We start from the raw sequence: 20,941 nt of genomic DNA, 5'->3' as shown, positions 1-20,941 counted from the left end.
CTATAATTTAGGGATTTTGAATTTAAAAATAAAATGGTTGGTAGTTGTTGTTATTGTCTCTGTTATGTGTCGAGTTTTACGTAAAAAATTATTTAAAAGAAATAATGAGTTTTAAAATAACAAATAACACGTGCAGAATTTGTTTATTACCGAATAAGAAAGTTGAAAATATTTTTTCCATATCTAACTGCGATAATTACAATGGACTTGTATTTGAATTTAAACAACAAATTGAAATCCACTGTGGGATTGAGGTTAGTTTTATAACTAAGTGATTTATTTATTTAAAATTGTATTTTTGTAAAGTAAAAATTTTCTTAAAATTAAAAAAAAAAGAATAATGATTTTATATTTAAGTTTTTGGTTTATTTGAAATTTTATTTTTTTCATGTGATTAATTGCGCATTAGTTGTTATTGGTAATTAATATTTGAATTAATTATTTAGATTGATAAGAATGATGGATTACCTAGCAATATATGCGTTGATTGCAAAACAAGGATTAATGGTGCTCATGATTTATGGAAACGATGTCAAGTAACAGATAAAAAATTGAAAGAATTTTACAATAGAACTGATGGAAAAGTAATCAATTGCGTTACTTTAAAAGTAAATATAATTATATATGTTCTAAGGACGTTCTCACACGTTGCCCCCTTCCCTTTCACTTTTTAAAAATATTCAATTACTAAACTGTCATTACCGTATTCAAATTTTATTAATTAAAACTATCTTCAGACACCGCTCCCATTTTTTTTTAAATTTTCAATCTAGAACTTTCGTAACCGTATTAAAATTTAATTGATTAATTAAAATATACTTAAAACAATTGACAAAAAGACAACATGGTTGCCATTTCACCGCGATATAATTAAAAAAAAAATTACAGTTGTTACGAATTAAGACAGCTCATTGTCTGAGGATGCCCTTAATTAATTAATTTATTTATTTATTATGATAAAATAATTATTAATTTATTTACTCTTTGATATTCAGAATAAATCTAGTCAAACCGGAGATTCATCTATACCAGAAATAACAGAACATGAAGAAGAAAAAAAATTATACCACACAAATACATTGTCTTCGTTAAAAGAAACGATAGCATTAAATAAATTACAAAATAATAATAAAAAAAATTCAGGTTGTGAAATAAATAACAGTAAGAATATAAATTTAAGTGAAAGTAGAACAGAGTCAAAGTTAAAGCTACGAAATTTCAAATTAATAAATTTACCAAGTGATAAAATAATAGATTATAAATATAATAATTCTTTTAAATTTGTAAACTGTATATTTCCTCAGAAAAAAATAATCAAATTTGAATCGACGCTAAAGGATAATAATAATTCCTGTGAAAAAAATAATTTAGAGGCACAAAAAATTGATTTGATACTGAGTGATGACAGGGAAAATAAAGACGGAAATATTGAAAATAATTCTGATGAGTTGATGACAGTGGAGTCAAATGCTGAGACTGTTGATAATAATTTCTGTATGAAAAGAAAGTTGGAGTCAGAAAAAATTGATTTGACACTGTGTGATGACAGTGAAAATAAAGACGTAAATGTCGAGAATAATTCTGATGATTTGATGACAGTGGAGTCAAATAATAATTTCTGTAAAAAAAAGAAATTGGAGTCACAAAAAATCGACATGACACTGAGTGATGACAGTGGAAATAAAGACGGAGATATTGAAAATAATTCTGATGAGTTGATGACAGTGGAGTCAAATGCTGAGACAGTTGATAATAATTTCTGTATGAAAAGAAAGTTGGAGTCACAAAAAATTGACTTGACTCTGAGCGATGACAGTGAAAATGCAGATGTTGAAAATAATTCTGATGAGTTGATGACAGTGAAGTCAAATCCTAAGACTATTCCACTGAAGCAACAGAAAGAAATAAACGACGTCATTGAAAATGATCACTGTTATACGAGTTTTGTAAAGCCCGCGATAAGAAAGTCATCGAGAGAAAAACGACTAATAAATTTGAATAACGATGAATCAGAAAAAATAAATAAGAAATCAAGTGAGTCAGCTGATGTAAAACAAATCCAGTGTGATCTGTGTGACAAGACGTTTGTCAGAAAATCGGCTTTCTTAAAACATATTAAACACCACAAGATAACGTCTAGAGAAAATAGATTGCAGTGTACGATTTGTAATAAACAGTTGGGATGCAACGGATCTCTTAAACTTCACTATTTAACTCATGAAGAAGAAAAACCACACAAATGCAATTATTGCGATCGAACATTTATAACGAAACGCAAACGTATATATCATGAAAGATGTCATACACTTGAGCGACCGTATACTTGCGATCTTTGTGACGCGACTTATCCTCAGATGCATTTATTGAAGCTTCATATCACGAAACACACTGGGGAAAATAAATACTTGTGTGATAAATGTGGAAAAACTTTTAGGATGTATAAGTGTTTGAGAGAACATCTTTATACTCATACTAAAGAAAAACCTTTTGTTTGTCGTAATAATTGTGGAATGGCTTACGGTAATTCTGGAAGTTTATTTGCGCATAGAAAAAAATGTCTCACTAAATTAACAGCGTTAGTTAATTAAAATGTTTACTTCCTTCTGAGTTTCAGTTTAAAAGTTATTGAACTACTGTAAAAAATTTTCAGAACGCATGACTATATTTAATGTCGGAGTAAAATTCACTTCGAAGGAGTTTATTATAACTTTTAAACTCCGGTTCGAAGTTAAATTAACTCCGCAAAAGAATTTATTTTAATAAAAAAACTGGATTTAAATAAAATGCATAACTACTACGAATCCACTCCAGATTTTTTGCAATGGATTCACTTATACGCAAGTAGATCTTGTGATTTCTTTTAATTGTATAAATAAATCATAATTAAAATTCTTTTTTTTTTGTTTTTAAATTCAAATTTTGAATTTTTTAAATGTTGGGTAACAAAAAAAAATATTTTTTTAAATAATTTTAAACTAAATTTAATTATTTATTTAATTCGTACTTTTTTATTTTATGCATTTACGAAATTTTTTACCAGATAATTATTAAGTAATTAAAAATATTAATTTAAATACTTTATAGACAATAGGAAATATAAGATAATTATTTTCATTAGAAATAAACATTTGAATGGTTTAATTAAAATTGTCATGATGTAAATAAAGTAAATAAAGTTAAGAGTAAAATACTTGTTATATTTTTTTGTACATCACTATATTAATTACAATACTTAGTTATCGTACTTAATAAAACATCTTACTTAATATCACAATTAATAATTACGCTGTACATTGAAGCGATAAAAAATTAAATAAATAGAAAAATAATATTGTTTTAATTAGCATTATCAACATCTTTTTGAGCTTCCGCAACTGCCATAGATTTCTATAAAAAAAAATCCATAATATATAATTTAGGCAAGATAATAAATCTATTCTTTACTTCTTTATTCGTAAATATATGTATTCCTAAATGTCTCAAGTTCTTAATATCGTTCATACTTGACCTTTACATAGCAAATATATATAACAAGTTGCAATACAAATGGATGTAAAATATATATAAAAAATATTTTTTTTATATTGCAAGAACTGAAACAAAAAAAAATTATTTGAGCGGTTCATTTTGTCCAGGCTGAAGAACGAAGAGATCCAGCTGTCATTGATGTCTAAGATGGTCAGCCTTAACTTTTTTTACTAAAAAAAAAACTGTGGGTCCGTGTAAAAGTAAAAACTTTGAAAAAGTGTTGACTATTAAAAACTTCAGAACTTTTTTTAAAATTCTGAAAATACAAATAAAAAAAAACAATTAATATACTACAAATAATCGTTTTTGAATCATTTGTAAACTTTTTTTGATGCTCCATTCAAAGTTATAAGTTTCATAATCTTTTTCCAGTACCAAATACATTCAAAAGACTGATTTTGAACTATTTCTGAACGGTTTTTGTTTTAGCATATCAGGATACTTATTAATTTTTAGAAAGTTTAAAAAAAAGTCTGTCATTGTGTTATATTTTCAAGTTTAGAATAGTCAACACTTTTAAAATTTTTTTTCAACAATTTTTTTGACACGAAAAGCAAGAAACATTAATTTGAACTGTCCACTATGTCCAGGCTGAAGTTTCAAGTGACCCAGCTGTCATGGACGTCTAAGATGGTCATCTCCAGCTTTTTTTGTTTACAAAATTTTGAAAATTGATAAATTTTAAGCAAAATAAAATTGACATAGAAGAATTCAAAAATACAGATATATAAGAATTGATAAAATTAAGAATAAATATTTTTACTATGAAGTAGACCTTCTTAGTATTGAGATATTTACGAATAAAGAAGTAATGAATAGTTATCTCGCTATTAAATATAACTTTTATATTTAATTAAATACCTCCAGCTCTTCTAATTCACTCTTTTGAACTTCTATTTGATATAATAATTGAGTCTGTTCATCCAAACTTTTCATAAGCAGCTGAGTGTAATAAAACAAGAGCTGCAATTTAAATGTCAGCTCATCAATTTCATTTTCTAGGGAGATATTTTGTATTACTGACATTTTAAAGTTTCGATAATTATTGATACCTATAAAGATTAAATTAATGTTAGCATTTTAATAAACTATAACCTTTCAATAAACCACATATATCATTATTATACTTAAATAAATTTAATTTATGACAATTAATAAAAATAACAGTAATTAAATTGTTTAATAATTACGGATATTGACAAAAATTTGTGCAATTTAACAAAATTGTGGTAAAGTTTCCATGAGGTTGTAATTTACGAATAAATATATTTTCGATTGGATTTAATTGATATGTAATCTATATATTTTTTATACATATTTACATGTATGACCTTGTGTGGTGTTGTGTGGACACTTGACGTCACGTGTTTCCGGTTTATCTAGAAACTTTTTGGAATTTCTTTTAAAAAAATGATGTCACGTTTTGCTAAATAATTTATATTTATTTTTTATGTAACCATTACAAGGTCTATTTTACATTGATTTTTACTTTAAATTAAATTAAATATCTGTTGTTTTTTAATACAATGGAACAATAATAAACAAATTAAACAATTCGAAATTGAAGTACTGTTGTACAATTCAAACATTTCATTGATTCTTTCAATGGGTATAAAAATTATGAGCATAAATTCAGATGACAATTTTCAAAATTTTTGAATAAATAAAGGAAATTCAAAATGAATAAAAATTAAAAATTATTTAATCATAAACATTTTAAGTTCACTGAAAAATTTATCAACTTGTACATACATACAATTATTATTTAAAAAAAAAAAATATATGAATATCCCTTATTAAAAGAAAAGATTTAAAACGATAAGAAAAAAAAAATTTTTAATTCTTTTTAATCTTTTTGAATACTTTAAATACTTTTGAATCACTTTTGTTTAATTGATTCAAATTCAAATTTTTAGTCGTTGAAAGAAAATTTTTAATTAATCAAATGATTGCATAAAAATTTAGTAGCAAAGGCAACGTTGAATATTTTTTCTCTATTTTTTGTCAAAAACTGCATTCAAGAATGAAAATTTTGAAAAAAATAAACGTGATGATAAGTCAATTTTTAAAAAAGTTACAGCTTATTAAAAAAAGTCTTTTTTTAAATTCATAACTTTTTTTTGGTTGGGTAAAAAAAATTGAAAACTTATAAGACTCGTTTTTGTTGGGGTAGAAAATATAAAATTTTCAGTGAAATCAGAGTTTTTAAAAATTCAAAATTATTAGACGTCGACTAACATGAAGAACAAAAATTTAATAATCGATAATTTAAAAAAAAAAACATTAAAATAAAAATAATATTTCATATACAAAGAATTCTTTAAATAAATTTTTTCTCCTACAGAATAATGGCGGTAAAATTAAAAAAAAATTTTTTCAAATTTAAATTCTCATTGAAAATATTTCAAATTTTTAAAAACAAAACTATTAATTACAAATATAATAAAAAAAGATATTGGTCATGTCGTCTTGAATACCGTGATTTCATGATCTAAAATCACGTAACATATATAACACATATAATATATACTAAAATGTATGTCATCAATACTGATTCATAATTTATAAAATCTTGAATGAAAATCGACAGTGTGCGGCCTAGAAAAAAATATACAATGCGTTACGTTAAAAAAGTTTCTCATTAACCAGCATTTAAACTCACAATTAATACATAAAAATTAACAACCAAACAAATAAATTAATCACCAAAAGTATAACGAATGAAAAGTAAAATTTTAAAAATTCTCTCTTTTAAAAATTGAAAATTGCCGCCAGTAAAATAAATAATTTTTTAAAATATCGTAATAAAATAAATCTAGTTAACGAACAAAACAAAAATAAGTACAAATTTCTCTATAAAATAATAAAAAAATAATTTAAAATCTAAGGTCGCCATCGCGGTATAAAATTCCGTGACACCAGACAGTTGACATCAAACCCGTCATAGAGATTACAATTTAAGAGATTGGAGAGGCTTTGGATTTCTTTCGTGCCTGTACTCTCTTCACATTGAATCCGTTACTGGTAAGGAAAGTAGTGCAGTCTGTGCTAATATATACATATATATACATACAATATAGTAATAAAAAATAATATAATTAATAAAAAAATTAAATAAAAATTAATATAATAATTAATTGTCAAAATATTTCAGGTATATTACTAGTAAACTGGCGTCGTAAAAAAACAGTCGTTACTTCACCGGACTCTTAAAATACGGTAGAGTAAGTACTTTAATTCATTTTTTTTTACTCGTCATCTCTGACCCGTCAGACACACGATGTCTCTGTGACTTAACTTATGTTACTAATTTATAGTTATCACTCAATTAGATAATTAATACATTTATTTACAAATAAATATTATCAGCGGTCAGTTTAAAATTTTTAAAAATAATTTATTATTTATTTTACTTATTTAATATGTCGAGAAGGTCATGCTGCTGATGAGGTTACCGTTCTCGTGACGTGTCAAGTGCGAAAGCTAAAAAAACATGATTACACTCCATTCCATATGGTGGTCGGCTTCCGCTGGTCATTGACATGCTGGCATTTTATTATAATAAATAATTATTTACTTTTTTTATTTTAGTTACTTTTTTTATTTCATGCAGATCAAAAATATCGTACGTTTTGTGACGTATGTATTTGTAATACATTCAAATTTATTTTTATGAAAACTTACGAGAAAAAAAACCTGCATCATCGGCTCCGTTATTATCAATACATTTTTTTTATTTCAATAAATTATTTTTTATTTTTCTTATCATAAGAACTTTTGAGCGAACTTTCATCATCTTGGGTGTGTCGAGATTTTTTTTTATTTTTGGACTAATATTTTTTTTAAATTTGTATCAGTAAAAATAAAAAAAAAGTAAATATGTAATCATTATCATAAATTCTTTACATAATTATAATATTTGATGATTATTGGTTCGGGTTAAGTTGATATATTTTGTAAATTTTAATCATCTGTTAAAATGTTTGCTTTGCTTGTACAATCATAAATTGATAAATTTATAATTTTAAAATATGATAATATTATGATTGTAAATAACATTTGTAATTCATTTAGTTAAATATTTTTTTAAACTTATGCATTGTAATAAATCGGGAGTGAGTTCAGAATACGGAGCTTGTTTTTACAGTGAAGTGATCTGGAATTTATTTAAATCCACACTCACTTATATTAAGAGTTTTAGTATTAAAATACTCCCCGGAGTTAATTTCACTTCGAACCAGAGATTAAAAATTAACTAAACTCCCCTTCAAAGTGAATTTTACTCCGATATTAAATACACAGTCATCCATTCCGTATTTATTCCGAATTAACTCCGTTACTCAGAGTTCCGTAATTTTAGAAAAAGTTACTCGACATATGGAGTAAATATGAAATTTTTTTTCTAGCTGAGTTATTTGAATTTTATTTAAATCCACATTCACTTTAATTTGGAGTTTTAGTATTAAAATAAAATCTTCGGAGTTAACTTCAATTTGAATTTACACTCCGCATTTACTCCACAAATTTTGTAGTATAATCTTAATTATAAAACCAATTTTCTTTTTATTTTTAGTGCTACTGTAAGGACTCGGCACAATCCAGGACAATCTAAAGATGCAGCAGCAACCAGTGATGGAAGAGGGAACGGCCTACGAGCCTCCAACTTACGATGAAACATTCCCAGAGCTTCCGGGCTCGTGTAACCATACGACCATTTCAAACCCACTGCCGGTCAACAACAGTATGAGAGTTGGTTCATCAACAATAACAACCGTTTTTCACGTACCACTGGAAGAGCGTAAGTTTGATCACAGCGACAAGTTCGGCGAGGGTGAGTCGATGCGTACATGCCAAGCAATAATGAAAGAAACCAATGCCCGCATTGAAATATCCTCATCTAAAAGCCAGACACTTTCGTTTGTATTAAGCGGCAAGCAAAGCGAAGTATTAGAAGCGCGTCGTAGAATACTCGCGACCTTTCAAACCCAAGCAAGCAAACAGATAAATATTCCGAAAGAACATCACCGTTGGATCTTGGGTAAACAGCGCCAGCGATTAAACGAATTAGAAAAAAATACAGCGACTAAAATAAACGTGCCCTCAGTTGACGTACAGTCCGACACAATAACAATAACTGGTACTAAAGAAGGAATTGAAAAAGCTGAGCACGAAATAAAAGTCATTTCTGACGAACAATCGCGAAAGGCATTTGAACGTATCATTGTTCCGAAAATTTATCACCCATTTATTCGCGCTTTCAAAGATAATACCATTAGTTTAAATGCTAATGCAAGTTTACGAATAAATATACCACCGGCATCAGTTCAAAATGACGAGATAACAATTGCCGGTGAAAAAGAAAGCGTAGTTGCGGCCAAAAAAAAAATAGAAAGTATTTACAGAGATGTAGAGGAACGATACAGTTCGGTGTCCGTCGAAGTGCCAAAGTCACAGCATAAATATGTCATGGGACCTCGTAATACGACAATCACTGAAATTTTACAATTAACAGGAGTCAGTGTTGAGATGCCAAGTCCTGATTCGCCAACAGGTACCATAACTTTACGCGGGCCACAAGAAAAATTGGGGCAAGCTCTCGACAAAGTTTACGAAAAAGCAAACAGCGTGCGCACAGTAACCGTCGAAGCTCCGTCCTGGATCCACAAATATATAATCGGTCGCAAGGGTATTAATATTAAAAAAATAACCGAGGAGTTGCCAAAAGTAAATGTTGATTTTGCTGAAAATGACAACAAAATAAAAATAGAAGGCCCGCCAGAAGAAGTCGAAAAAGTAAGAGAACAAGTTGAGGCTCATGCCCAAGATCTTGTAAATAAACTGACATTTGTTGAGCTTAAAGTTGATCCCCGGTACTTCAAGCACATTATCGGCAAAAATGGCAGCAAAGTTAATCGGCTGAAAGAAGAAACAAATGTATTTATAAATATATATGAGAAAGACGGGCAAAATATCATACGTATTGAGGGTAATCAAGCCGGTGTGAGTGAAGCTGAATCTAAATTAATGAAGACTGTTAATAAATTAGAAAATGAAAAGGAGAAGGATGTTATTATTGACCATCGTCACTACGCTAGTGTTATTGGCAAAAGAGGGTTTAATATTAAGGAAATTAGAGAGAAATTTAATAATGTACAGATAACAATACCCGGGCCAAATGAAAAAGACGACGTCGTTAAAATACGCGGTCCTAAATTAGATGTTGATAGGTGCCATAAATATTTAATGAAATTGGCTAAAGAACTTGATGAAAATAGTTATACAATAGAAGTACCTATTTATAAACAATTTCATAAATTTATTATCGGTCGGGGGGGTATGAACATCCGTAAAATTCGGGAAGAGACTCAGACTAAAATTGAATTGCCAGCAGAGGGTTCTGATGACGAGGTAATTGTCATTACTGGTAAAAAAGACAACGTCGAAATGGCGCGCGATATGATTAAGAAAATTCAAAGTGAAATGAGTAATGCCGTTGAGGAAGAGGTCGTCATACCGCCAAAATACTATAATTTTCTTATTGGCACTGGCGGTAAAATAATCCACTCGATAATGGAAGACTGCGGTGGTGTGACAATTAAATTTCCTACTGCTGAAAGTAAAAGTGACAAAGTTATAATACGTGGGGTTAAAGAAGATGTTGAAAAAGCTAAACAACAATTACTTGAACAAACAAATGAAAAACAATTGATGAGTTTTTCAGATACCGTACGTGCTAAAGCAATATACCATAGGTTTATTATTGGACGCCAAGGAGCTAATATTAAAAAAATAAGAGAATCAACTGGTGCTCGTGTTGTATTCCCGACTGATAAAGATGAAGACCAAGAAATTATAACCATCATTGGTAAAAAAGAAGCTGTAGAGAAGGCTAAGGCAGAGTTAGAATCGACGATAAAAGAAATTGGTAATATTGTCGAGGATGAAATAACCATTGACCCAAAACATCACAAGTATTTTGTCGCACGTCGTGGCGGTGTATTGGCGCGTATTGCTGATGAGTGCGGTGGGTTACAAATTTCATTTCCACGTGCTGGAGTTGACAGCGACCGAGTTGTGCTCAAGGGCTCGAGAGAGTGCATAGAAGCTGCTAAGCAACGCATGCGAGAAATCGTCCATGAACTGGAATCTAAAATAACAATTGAATGCATCATTCCCCAGATACATCACCGCACTGTGATGGGTGCTAAGGGTTGCAAAGTACAGATGGTCACGTCGGAATTTGATGTGCAAATTAAATTTCCAGAACGGGAGCAAATAAATCATGATGGGCAGCCACCGCAAGAGCAGCAACAGGAACACCAGCAGGTCAATGGTCAAGAAAATGGCGAGACTGAGGTACAAAATCATGGCCCGCCTGCTTGTGATATTATTCGTATTACTGGACAACCAGAAAATGTCGAAAAAGCCAAGAAAGCTTTACTGGATTTAGTGCCAATTACTGTACAAGTCCCTGTAGCCTTTGATCTTCACCGCCTGATTATCGGCAAATCCGGTCGAGATGTGCGAGTACTCATGTCTAAATATGACGTTCATATAAATATGTCACCGGCTGATCAAAAACGAGATTACATTGAAATTTGCGGTGCTCCTGCAAATATTGAAGAGGCTAAACAGGCTATTTTTGAACGTGTTGAAGACTTAGAGGCTAAACGACAAGAACGTGCTCTTAAATCGTACGAATTAAAGTTCGAAGTCAGTCCAGAATTTCATCCCAAAATAATAGGACGTGGAGGCGTTGTTATTAAAAAAATTCGTACTGATTTTGATGTTCAAGTAGATTTCCCTAAAAAAGGTGACCCTGAGGAGAACATCATCACCATTACGGGATTTGAAAAAAATACTCATGAGGCTAAAGAAGAAATTTTGAAAATAGTCAATGGTCTTACTAAAGAAGAAATTAAAATTGATTCCGCTGTTCACTCACGGCTTATTGGTGCACGTGGTAAAAACATACGGAGGATAATGGAAGATTATAAAGTTGAGATTAAATTCCCACGGAAAACGGACTCTGATCCAGATCTTGTTGTCATTATTGGTAGTGAAGAAAATGTTGCTGATGCACGTGAACATCTTTTGAATTTAGAATATGAATATGTAAGTTTATATAATTAACAGGGTGTCAAAAAAAATTTTTTTTTTGATACACTCTAATAATTGATGATATTGAAGTTGGCTGACGTCTTATAATTTTTGAATTTTTTTTAAAAAATGGTAAATTATAAAAAAAAAAAACATTTTAAAAAATTGCACCTGTAGTTTTTTAAATTTTCTACATGTGCATATTTTTAGTTTTTTTATTTTTGTAATTAATTTGATGGAAAAAAAAATTCGAAAATTATCTGCTAACTTCAGGATCTCAATTGATATTTAATTTTGTATAGACAAATATTTATTATTTATTCGTTAAATTTCTATTTAAAGCTACAAGATCTCGAGGATCGTGAACGTACTAAGTCAATTCGTGGTGGGAAGCATGAATCAGATCGACCTCTTGGCAGCAGTGAAAGCGATTCAGGGTTTGTCGTAAAAGGAGGACCGTGGGAGCAACAACAATCACAGCAGCTAAAAAGTGCTCCGGATACCGCCAGTGTCGCGGACTTTCCGACATTTGTAGGTCACGATTCAAATCAAGTATCTGTTGCTACGCCAGAAGGACCTTGGGGTAAACGCCGAGATGTCCTCGCAAATTCGCTCAAGTAAAGCGGATTATTTTGGTAACATCGTTACCTTAAGCATAATTAAATTCTTTAACATAAATTAGTATCGAAAATATAAAATTAAAATTTTAAACAATTAACAAAAAATAATAAACTTCAATATAATATTGAAGTTGATCGTTGCTTCCCTAATCCATTGCTGACGCTGCTGCATTATAAATGACCTTGGCCACTCTCTTGGACTCTGAAACTGGTTTCACTGATACCGCTAATTATCACAAAGTTTTTCTTTAATTAATACAATTTCAATTTTTTTTTTTTTTTTTTTTTTTTTTTTTTTTTTTTTTTTTTTTTTTTTTTTGTGTCTTATGAAAATTCTAAAGTTGACAAGATACTGAAGTTAGACATCTAATAAATTTTGGATTTTTTTCCAAGCGATAAATTGTAAAGAAAATATTTTGAAAAATTGCACTTGTAGTTTTTTTAATTTTCTACATGTGCATATTTTTATTTATTTATTTTTTTTTTTTTTGTAATTTGATGTATAAAAAACAAATTCAAAAATTGTTAATTGTTCGTTAACTTCAGGATCGAAAAGTTGTAAGACAATTAATAATTTTTAAAGTTTTTTTTTTTTTTGAAATCAGTTACAAAAAAAATGCACATGTAGAAAATTGAAAAAACTACAAATGCAATTTTTTAAAATATCTTTTTTTTTATAATTTATCGTTGGTGAAAAAATCCAAAAATTGAATGTCAGCCAACTTCAGTATCATCTTGTGTATCTGTAACTGCAATGCATTAATTACACAGTAGAGTTTATGAATTTAAAAATATATCATTTTCAAAAGATAATAGAAGTAAAAAAAAATATCAAATTATCACGTAAATAAATAAATGCCTATCAGATACAGATATGTCGTACTTAAGACTGTGGCTTCATAGAAATTTCTATGTCCCTTAAACAATTAAAATTTTTTCATGTTTCGAATTGTTATGATGTTTATTTTTCTTCTTTTTTTTTTTTTTTAATTTTCTATCAATCATTTGCAAACACAAATTTTTATATTTTATTAAATGACTTCTAATACTCGAGAATTATTGTCTATTTATAATTGTATATAAATTTCACTTTTTTTGTTTTTTTTTTCTTGTTTTATTTAAATAAAGCAAGTGATAAACTGTAAATTATTATCAAATGCAACGTCACATATGGAATATATTAAATTATTTATAAAAAAAAAACAATTAATTGACTAATTGAATAAAAAAAACAATTGATGTCTTATCACTATATTTTAAGAAGTCTTTCTAATCAAATTGATTGATTTCGAAAAATATTTACAAGACCAAAAATAAATTTTTTTTAAAAAAATATTTAAAATTAGTATCTTTATATTATATATAGAAAATTATATACCATTAAGGCAAGAGTGCAAAAAATAACTCATCAAAAAAAAATTTTTTAAAAATCAATCGTGATTCATTAAATTACGTCACAATTTTTTAAATTCTTAAATCATGATTTAATTTAAAAAATTTTTTATCAATTTTATTTTTTTCTACACACTAAATTAGGGTCAATCTTAGACAGTGCCGCCACTTTTTTAGAATATTCAATGACCGTATTAAAATTTAATAATTAATTTAAAAAAAAATTAAAGCATTAATTGAAAAAAGTACAATTTCGCTGAGATTGAGATTTAAAAAAAAATTACTTACAATTGACATCAATTGGAAGTTAAACAATATTTGTTACATAAATTTCAGTAAAATCGTCATTTCAAATTTCGAATTCAAATTTTCAAATTTGTATCTTAAAATTTATTCAAATTTCTTTACACTCCTAATAAATAACTATGCAATTTTTTATAAATCTACTCAGCAAAAATTTTTTTTTCAATTAAGGACTTAATTAATTAATAAAATTCCAATACGGTCATTACGATTAAAAATCATTGAATATTTTAAAAAAGTGGCGGGCACTGTCTAAGAATGTCCTTAATTAAAAAAAAAAAGTAACTCGTGCATATAACCCGTATGAGGCCAATTAGTTCATAAGTTTAAAAAAATAATAATAATATGAAAAAAAAAAAAAAATTATAAGTGTGAATGTAGCAGACATCAGTCAAATTTCAAATTATTAATAAATAGAATGAATAATTAATAAAATAAAATTTAAAAAATTGATAAGTGCATTTTTTATAAATATTATTTTTTAAATTATTTACTCGATTTATTTGTAATTTTAAATTTGTCTGTCTGTTGCATTCACACTCATAAAAAATTAAATAATTAACTAAGGATAATAATAATAATAATAATAATAATAATAATAATAATAATAATAATAATAATAAATAAAACATACTTATTCTGTTAAAAGTGCCTTGTCTATTTTCTTCGAGACAGCTCATTTTAAACTATTTTAGTAGATGATGATTGTGAATATAATTATGTATATGACTATGAATGATTAATAATAATTATTCTAATATATTAACTGTATATGAACAAAAAAAAAAAAAAAAAAAAAAAAAAAGTACGAGGTTTACATGTGAGTAAGTAGCGTCATATGCTGAGTAAAATTAAAATAAATGCAAAAAAAAATAGATTAGTAATAATAAAAGAAAAAAAAATTAATAAGACTAAAAAAAAATATACATTAACAAAAATAAAATCTAAAGTAAACTAACATTGACTATAATAATGAATGTAGAAAATAATCTCATATACGCTTGTATGTTTCATGTATGAAGAGAAAAAAATACGAATGAATGAAAAAACAAAAATTAATTAATTAATTACTACAATAGATATTGGGGATACAGAAAAATTCACTTATATTTTTTAGAATTACAGCCATTTTTATAAGCCTACGATCGACCTACATGTTATCATTGTCTCCTTATATAAATATTATACATGTAATTATTATTGATTAATTAATATTATTATATTATATATTAAAAAATATGATTGCCAAGCATAAGAAATGAGCGAACGAAGAAGAAAATTTGTCAAACGCTTGAATTCGATCCACTATTAAAACTGTAGTTGCATGAAAGGATTTAAAAATTTTTATAAGTTTCAGGAAATGGTAAAAAGATGTAATTACAAATATATGCATGAAATATTAAGTAAACAATATGATAAAAAGAACATAATGGTATGTCGTATAAACGAATTGTTAAAGAATAATTTATCTTTATTTTTTTTTTCCCTTTTACTATTTATTCAAATGTTTTATTTATGATCCTGAAGTTAACAGACAAAAAAATAAAGAAAAATATGCACTTGTGGAAAATTAAAAAAGCTATAGGTATAATTTTGAAAAATGGTTTTTATAAATAATTTATCGTTTTTAAAAAAATACAAAAATTATTAGGCGTCAAATAACTTCAGTATCATATTTTATTTTTAAATTTAATTACTTTTTCATGACACCAGCATTGAAAATCGAAGTTTCAGTATCTGTACATTCAGTCAGCGTGCAGAAATAAACTTTTTGACACTTGGGAAGAAAAAAAGTTTCTGTCTATGACTCTGAAGTATGAAGTTAGTAGACAATTAAAAATAGTTGGTTTTTTTTTGACAACTTAATTGCGCAAAAAAAAAAAATACGCACATGTGGAAAACTAAAAAAAACTATAGGTACAATTTCTAAAATATTTGTTTTTCATAGTTTATAGCTTTGAAAAAAATACTAACATTATTAGACGGCGGCTAACTTCAGTTTCATTTCTGTCCGTTGACTGAAGACTACTAATTTCAGGCCATTAAATTTATCCGTAAATGACAGTTCTGTTTGTGGTTAAGTTTTATAAAAATGAGTTTAAATAATAACTATAGTTTATTATCTGCTTAATTATAAAAGTGCGACAGTTTACGAGTACGCTAATAGTTAATCACACTATTAATCTGAAATTGACTTGTTTCTGATTGGCTGCTGACACTGACTTCAAGTTTCAATGCAGGTAATTATGAAAAATGTAATGAGTGTGAATGTAGCTGACAATTGGCAATTATTTCAATTTTTCTGAAAGCAGATATGCGACAAATCATAAATTTTAAATAAAATAAACTAATGGAATTTAAAAAAATGCGCGTACTTACGTTTTATTCATTTACTCAAAAATTAAAAAAAAATAATTGACAGCTATATTCACGCTCATAAATCTAAGTGGAATAAAAATTTAAAAATGCGTATTTAAATAATTGAAAAGTCAGTACTCATATTTTTTTTTAATTTCACTATTTTAATTAATTAATTTATTTATTTAAAAGTTATAGTGTCTGATACATTCATATTCATAAAATATATTGTGTAACACAATGAAACATGACTTCAGATTGCGGGTGATGTCAGCCAACTTCACCCAGGTCTGAAATTATTTCATTTTATCCCTTATCACTTAATATACTATTAATAAAAGTGTGCAAATTGAATATTTCGATAAAATCAAATAATTTGAAAATTTTTTTCGAATTATTCGTCTTTTCAAATTACTCGATTCAAATCAAGAAAATTATGATCGGCTTTAAAATATTAAAATATTTCAAAAATCATTTTTTGTAGATTTGTGTCCGAGTTCTATTTATTTCTATACACTTATGACAGACAAAAATTTGAATTATTTAAAAAAAAAGAATTACAGTTTCAAGTCGTTTGACTTATTTGAAAACTTACGAGGTTAGGATTTGAAAACTTATTCGAATTATGAGTAATTCAAAAGTTCAAACGATTAATTCAGCTGAGGTAAGTCTTCAAGTTTTATACTTTTTAATTTATTTACAAATCCATCATTCGGTCGAATGTATCTTATATTTTTAACAAAATCATAAGCTTGAGTGTATGACATTTCTTTACATGCCATCAAATATCCAATTACTATCGTCGGTGATCTTGATACCCCAGCATTACAATGAACTAATATATTTTCCTTTATATTTTCATGAATTACTTTAATACACTCATTTAAAACTTTAAACAAATCAAATTCCGGTAAATCAAGAATATCAACGTAATGATATTTAATAGTAAGAAATTTAATTTCGGGATTTATTCCCAAACTTAAAACATTTTTTATTTCATGTGATTCTAAAATATCTAAATTATAAACTGGATCCTGTGAGCTGAGAAATAATCCAGGAATAATTAAATCTATTTTCAAATTTGGTTTGTTATCAATAACAAATGGCGGGACTTTTCTTCCTAAATTACGAACAATACCGTCAGAAATTTCATATTTTTCACCTGACGTATTTGTAACAATTGTTGTTGTCGGTTTTAATATTTTTTTCCGACTTTCAATAAGACTTTGAAAATCCATCTTAAGATTTAAAAAAAATTAAACAATATATTTTTATTTACTAATTATGTAATGAAAATCTATAAAATCAATTAATTAATGACTGCTAATAATTTACGAGGCCGTTCTTCGACGTTAGTAGGTTTCAAAATATGCTTGGCTAATTCCTCTTTGTCGTACTCAATATTTTTAAGAAACAATCCTTGAGGCGGTGCCATTTGTATCCTAGGATCCCAACTTGAATTTGACGGTATTTGTAACATTATCATAATATCTCGTTCAGTGATTATTCCCGACGCAATACCAACAAGTGCTCCAACAATTTTCCTCACTTGATTATAAAGAAACGCACGCGCGCAAATATTTATATGCCAGAAATTAAATAATTCTGACAGAGGATCAAATGGCATGAAAGGAGCTGCCGGTTCTATTGATAAATTAATTAACTCTCTTACGTATCTTATTTCTTTGAGAGTACGATTTTTACCAGCGAAAGTTTCAAAATTTTTTTTGCCTATAAAAAGTCTTGTTGCGTCTCTTAATGCGTTGATATCAATATTATCACCTCTGTAACAGTAAATAAATATAAGTAAGTAACAAATAATAGTATATTGCGCATCAAAAAATTAAATGAGACGATTTCAGACCAGGGTTAAGTTGGCTGATGTTACCCGAAGTGTGAAATCGTGTTTTATCCCTCGCACTGTATTTTTATGTTACCTGCATTGATACTGGAGTTACGGTCTGCAGTGAGTCGAAACAGACTACTTTCTGACCAATAGGCGGCAAACAATAATAATGTATTTTAAATATGAAAATTTAAGTAATTTAGCAAGACAAACAATGACTTTTTATTGTTAAAAATTTTTTATATTGGAATTCGTATTATTTCTTCAATTTTCTAACACACAGTTGTCAGTTTCATTGGATGTTAGAATGAAATAAATATTTCAAGGTTGGCAATAAATAAATTTGATTCTATTGGAGATGAAATTAAAACAGAAACTAATTTTTCACCATACCTGCGCCGAAAGTTTAAATTCCTGCCCTATTTAGAAGGAAGAAAGTCGTACTTGTCTCTTGTGAGAAAATAAATGATAAAAATTAGCGCATGCGCCGTTTTTCCTACAGAAGCAAAAGTTAAAGTTTTCGGCTGCAGATGTGGTAAAAAATAGTATATTACACACCTGGAAGGAAAGTAGGACATTTTAATCCCTGTTTACTTTCGGATCAAGTTGGCAATTATACACTAGGGTTAGAATGACCTACTTTCTTTCCTGGGTGTATAATATACTATTTCTGCAGGTTGAAATGTCCTATCTTTCTCACTTGGTATGTAATATACTATTATCGAATATAAAACAGGATTTATTTTCGAGGAAAATTCACTCTGGAAGAGAAAGATGTTCTGTGTTCACAAACACAAATAATATCTAATTAATCCAGAGGAATTCGGCAGTATAGGAAAAATTATTCTCGTTCGAAATTCTACGGTGTCATAATAAAGTGGGACCATGTTGGCCTCCTGATGGAAATTGAAATAAACCCATGGAAAAATTACTATAACCACAGTAAAATTTTTAATGATTATAGTAATTTAGGATATGATCCTTGTTAATTATTTAAATTTTCATTAGTAAGCCAACATGGTCCGGCTTTTCTATGCCACCATAGCATCTCAAACAAAAATAATTTTTTCCTGTAGCATAATGCGTTCATAAACTCTGCGTAGAAGGTAAATGGAGTCAGGTATTCTTTCGTTCCTCTAGTTTTAATTTAACCCCATGACTCTAACTATCTGGCTACATGTATATCAATCTCCAGAGTGTTTTTCTGAACGTATCCAGGAAAACTCTCAGTTTCAATGCAGGTAATATAAAAAATATATAAATACCTGATGTGCCAAGCGCGTTGTAGTTCAGAAATCGGTACTTTATGTTCATTGAAATCTTTAGCAATCATTATACGATAAAAATAACTTCTTGACTTGGCATTTCTGCGAGGATCGAATTCATCTGTAACCGGATAAATTGACGTTATTCTTATCTCGTGCCCACAGCGAGCAAACCATGAATTGAGTCTTCTGATGGCTGTTTCCGTATCATAAAATTCATCTGTTGGATGCTCTAGTTCAACTTGAGCAGTATTTATAAGAGCATGAACACCAGCATCTGTCCTGTTGAATTTTTTTACATAAAACGTCAATAAATTTTTTACTCAATGATTTATAGAACAGCAATTTCATTTTTTAAATTAATTACCGGCTTGAGATTTGTACTCTTGGGTAACATTTACTTCTAGGTTTTAATACGCAAGACAATCCAGTTTCAATTGCACCTTGAATTGAATCTATGTCTATTAATTTTTCACAACCTATTTGTTTTGCTGCTCCTCTGATAAACAAAAAAAAAATGATGAGTGTGAATGTAACTGACAAGTAGGAATTTTTTAAATTATTGAATAAATAAATGAAACTTAAGTGGAATGAAAGTTAAAACTTGCGGATTTAAATATTTGAAAAATAAGTGCGCGCATTTTTTAAAATTTTATTCTTTCAATTTATTTATCTATTTGTTTAAAATTCATAAATTGTCTCATGTCTGCTACATTCACACTCATCAAAAATATATTGCTGTGTTATGAATATATTTGATATTTAAATGTATAGGAATATATAAATAAAATTTAAATTCTTTTATTAGGAAAATATATTTACCTGTAACGAGTGCCGATATATCCCATATAAAATAAATATCGCACCATTTTGTAGAAAGAGGTTATAAATTTAATGAAAACTCTAGAGCACGTGGGTAACAATGCAATGGTGTAGACAATCTAACAAAGTTGGAATGAAAAGGGGAAAAATATATATTATAAGTGTTTTAAATTTATTTGTATTTTTAAACCGGAGCGGGAATTTGACGTTTGGCAATTTTTCAAATTTTTTAATTAATAAATCAAATGTAAAAAAAGTAAAAATTTTAAAATGCGTATTTAAATATTTCAAAAATCAGCGCGCGCATTTTTTTGAATTTTATTATTTTATTTATTTATTTAAAATTTATAAATTGTCTCTTATCTGCTACATTCACACTCATTTTAAAATCAGTTTTAATTAAAAAAAAAAACTTTTAATTAGAGCTATTAAAATAAACTAATTTTATTTATTTTTAAATTGTTTTGGAGCAGAATCTTAAATTAAAATTATTTTACAATTAAAAAATATTTAAATTACTAAAATAATAATTAAATTTTAAATGTCAAAAATATTTTTATTTATACCAAAAATAGCAGACAATTTTTTAATTTTAGTAAACAAATTACTTGTAAGTAAATTTTCAAAATACACAAAAATATCTTGTAAGGTTTTTGAAATGAAATTTAAAAAATATATTTTACTTGTTAATTTAAAAGAAAAATTTT

General features: G+C 27.6%; 4 protein-coding genes and 1 long non-coding RNA gene across 7 annotated transcripts; 2 read left to right on the top strand and 3 right to left on the bottom strand.

Annotated features, from left to right (window-relative positions):
- Window positions 1-29: 29 nt before the first annotated feature.
- Window positions 30-3,029, top strand: LOC103570898 (zinc finger protein 836). The gene is made up of 3 exons (XM_014440989.2): window positions 30-254; window positions 447-608; window positions 996-3,029. The coding sequence occupies exons 1-3, from the start codon at window positions 105-107 to the stop codon at window positions 2,586-2,588; spliced, it is 1,905 nt and encodes a 634-aa protein (XP_014296475.2). The 5' UTR covers window positions 30-104; the 3' UTR covers window positions 2,589-3,029.
- A 147-nt stretch (window positions 3,030-3,176) lies between these two features.
- LOC128669019 (uncharacterized) lies at window positions 3,177-4,893 on the bottom strand. Its single transcript, XR_008404574.1, has 3 exons — window positions 4,719-4,893; window positions 4,390-4,580; window positions 3,177-3,387 (listed from the first exon to the last, which is right to left on the bottom strand). It is a non-coding gene; the product is annotated as an uncharacterized LOC128669019 (long non-coding RNA).
- A 1,578-nt stretch (window positions 4,894-6,471) lies between these two features.
- On the top strand, window positions 6,472-15,407 carry LOC103570881 (vigilin). 3 transcript variants are annotated; one of them, XM_008548766.3, is made up of 4 exons: window positions 6,472-6,552; window positions 6,683-6,752; window positions 8,102-11,643; window positions 11,971-15,407. In XM_008548766.3, the coding sequence occupies exons 3-4, from the start codon at window positions 8,143-8,145 to the stop codon at window positions 12,247-12,249; spliced, it is 3,780 nt and encodes a 1,259-aa protein (XP_008546988.1). In that variant the 5' UTR covers window positions 6,472-6,552; window positions 6,683-6,752; window positions 8,102-8,142; the 3' UTR covers window positions 12,250-15,407. The 3 variants fall into 3 exon arrangements, with proteins under 3 accessions (XP_008546988.1, XP_008546990.1, XP_053592846.1); XM_008548768.3 differs by lacking the exon at window positions 6,472-6,552 and adding an exon at window positions 6,561-6,607; XM_053736871.1 differs by lacking the exons at window positions 6,472-6,552; window positions 6,683-6,752 and adding an exon at window positions 6,816-6,899.
- Window positions 13,209-17,539, bottom strand: LOC103570897 (dual specificity protein phosphatase 19). Its single transcript, XM_053736873.1, has one exon. The coding sequence runs from the start codon at window positions 17,537-17,539 to the stop codon at window positions 16,952-16,954; it is 588 nt and encodes a 195-aa protein (XP_053592848.1). The 3' UTR covers window positions 13,209-16,951.
- Window positions 17,540-17,610: 71 nt separating this feature from the next.
- LOC103570880 (tRNA pseudouridine synthase-like 1) lies at window positions 17,611-20,379 on the bottom strand. The gene is made up of 4 exons (XM_008548765.3): window positions 20,235-20,379; window positions 19,780-19,911; window positions 19,413-19,694; window positions 17,611-18,085 (listed from the first exon to the last, which is right to left on the bottom strand). The coding sequence occupies exons 1-4, from the start codon at window positions 20,279-20,281 to the stop codon at window positions 17,611-17,613; spliced, it is 936 nt and encodes a 311-aa protein (XP_008546987.1). The 5' UTR covers window positions 20,282-20,379.
- Between the last annotated feature and the right edge of the window lie 562 nt (window positions 20,380-20,941).

Source organism: Microplitis demolitor, chromosome 2 (genome assembly GCF_026212275.2).
Source record: "Microplitis demolitor isolate Queensland-Clemson2020A chromosome 2, iyMicDemo2.1a, whole genome shotgun sequence".
Classification (NCBI taxonomy): domain Eukaryota; kingdom Metazoa; phylum Arthropoda; class Insecta; order Hymenoptera; family Braconidae; genus Microplitis; species Microplitis demolitor.
The sequence above is the reverse complement of the archived record's forward strand: the minus strand, read 5'-3'. Positions and strand labels throughout refer to the sequence as shown.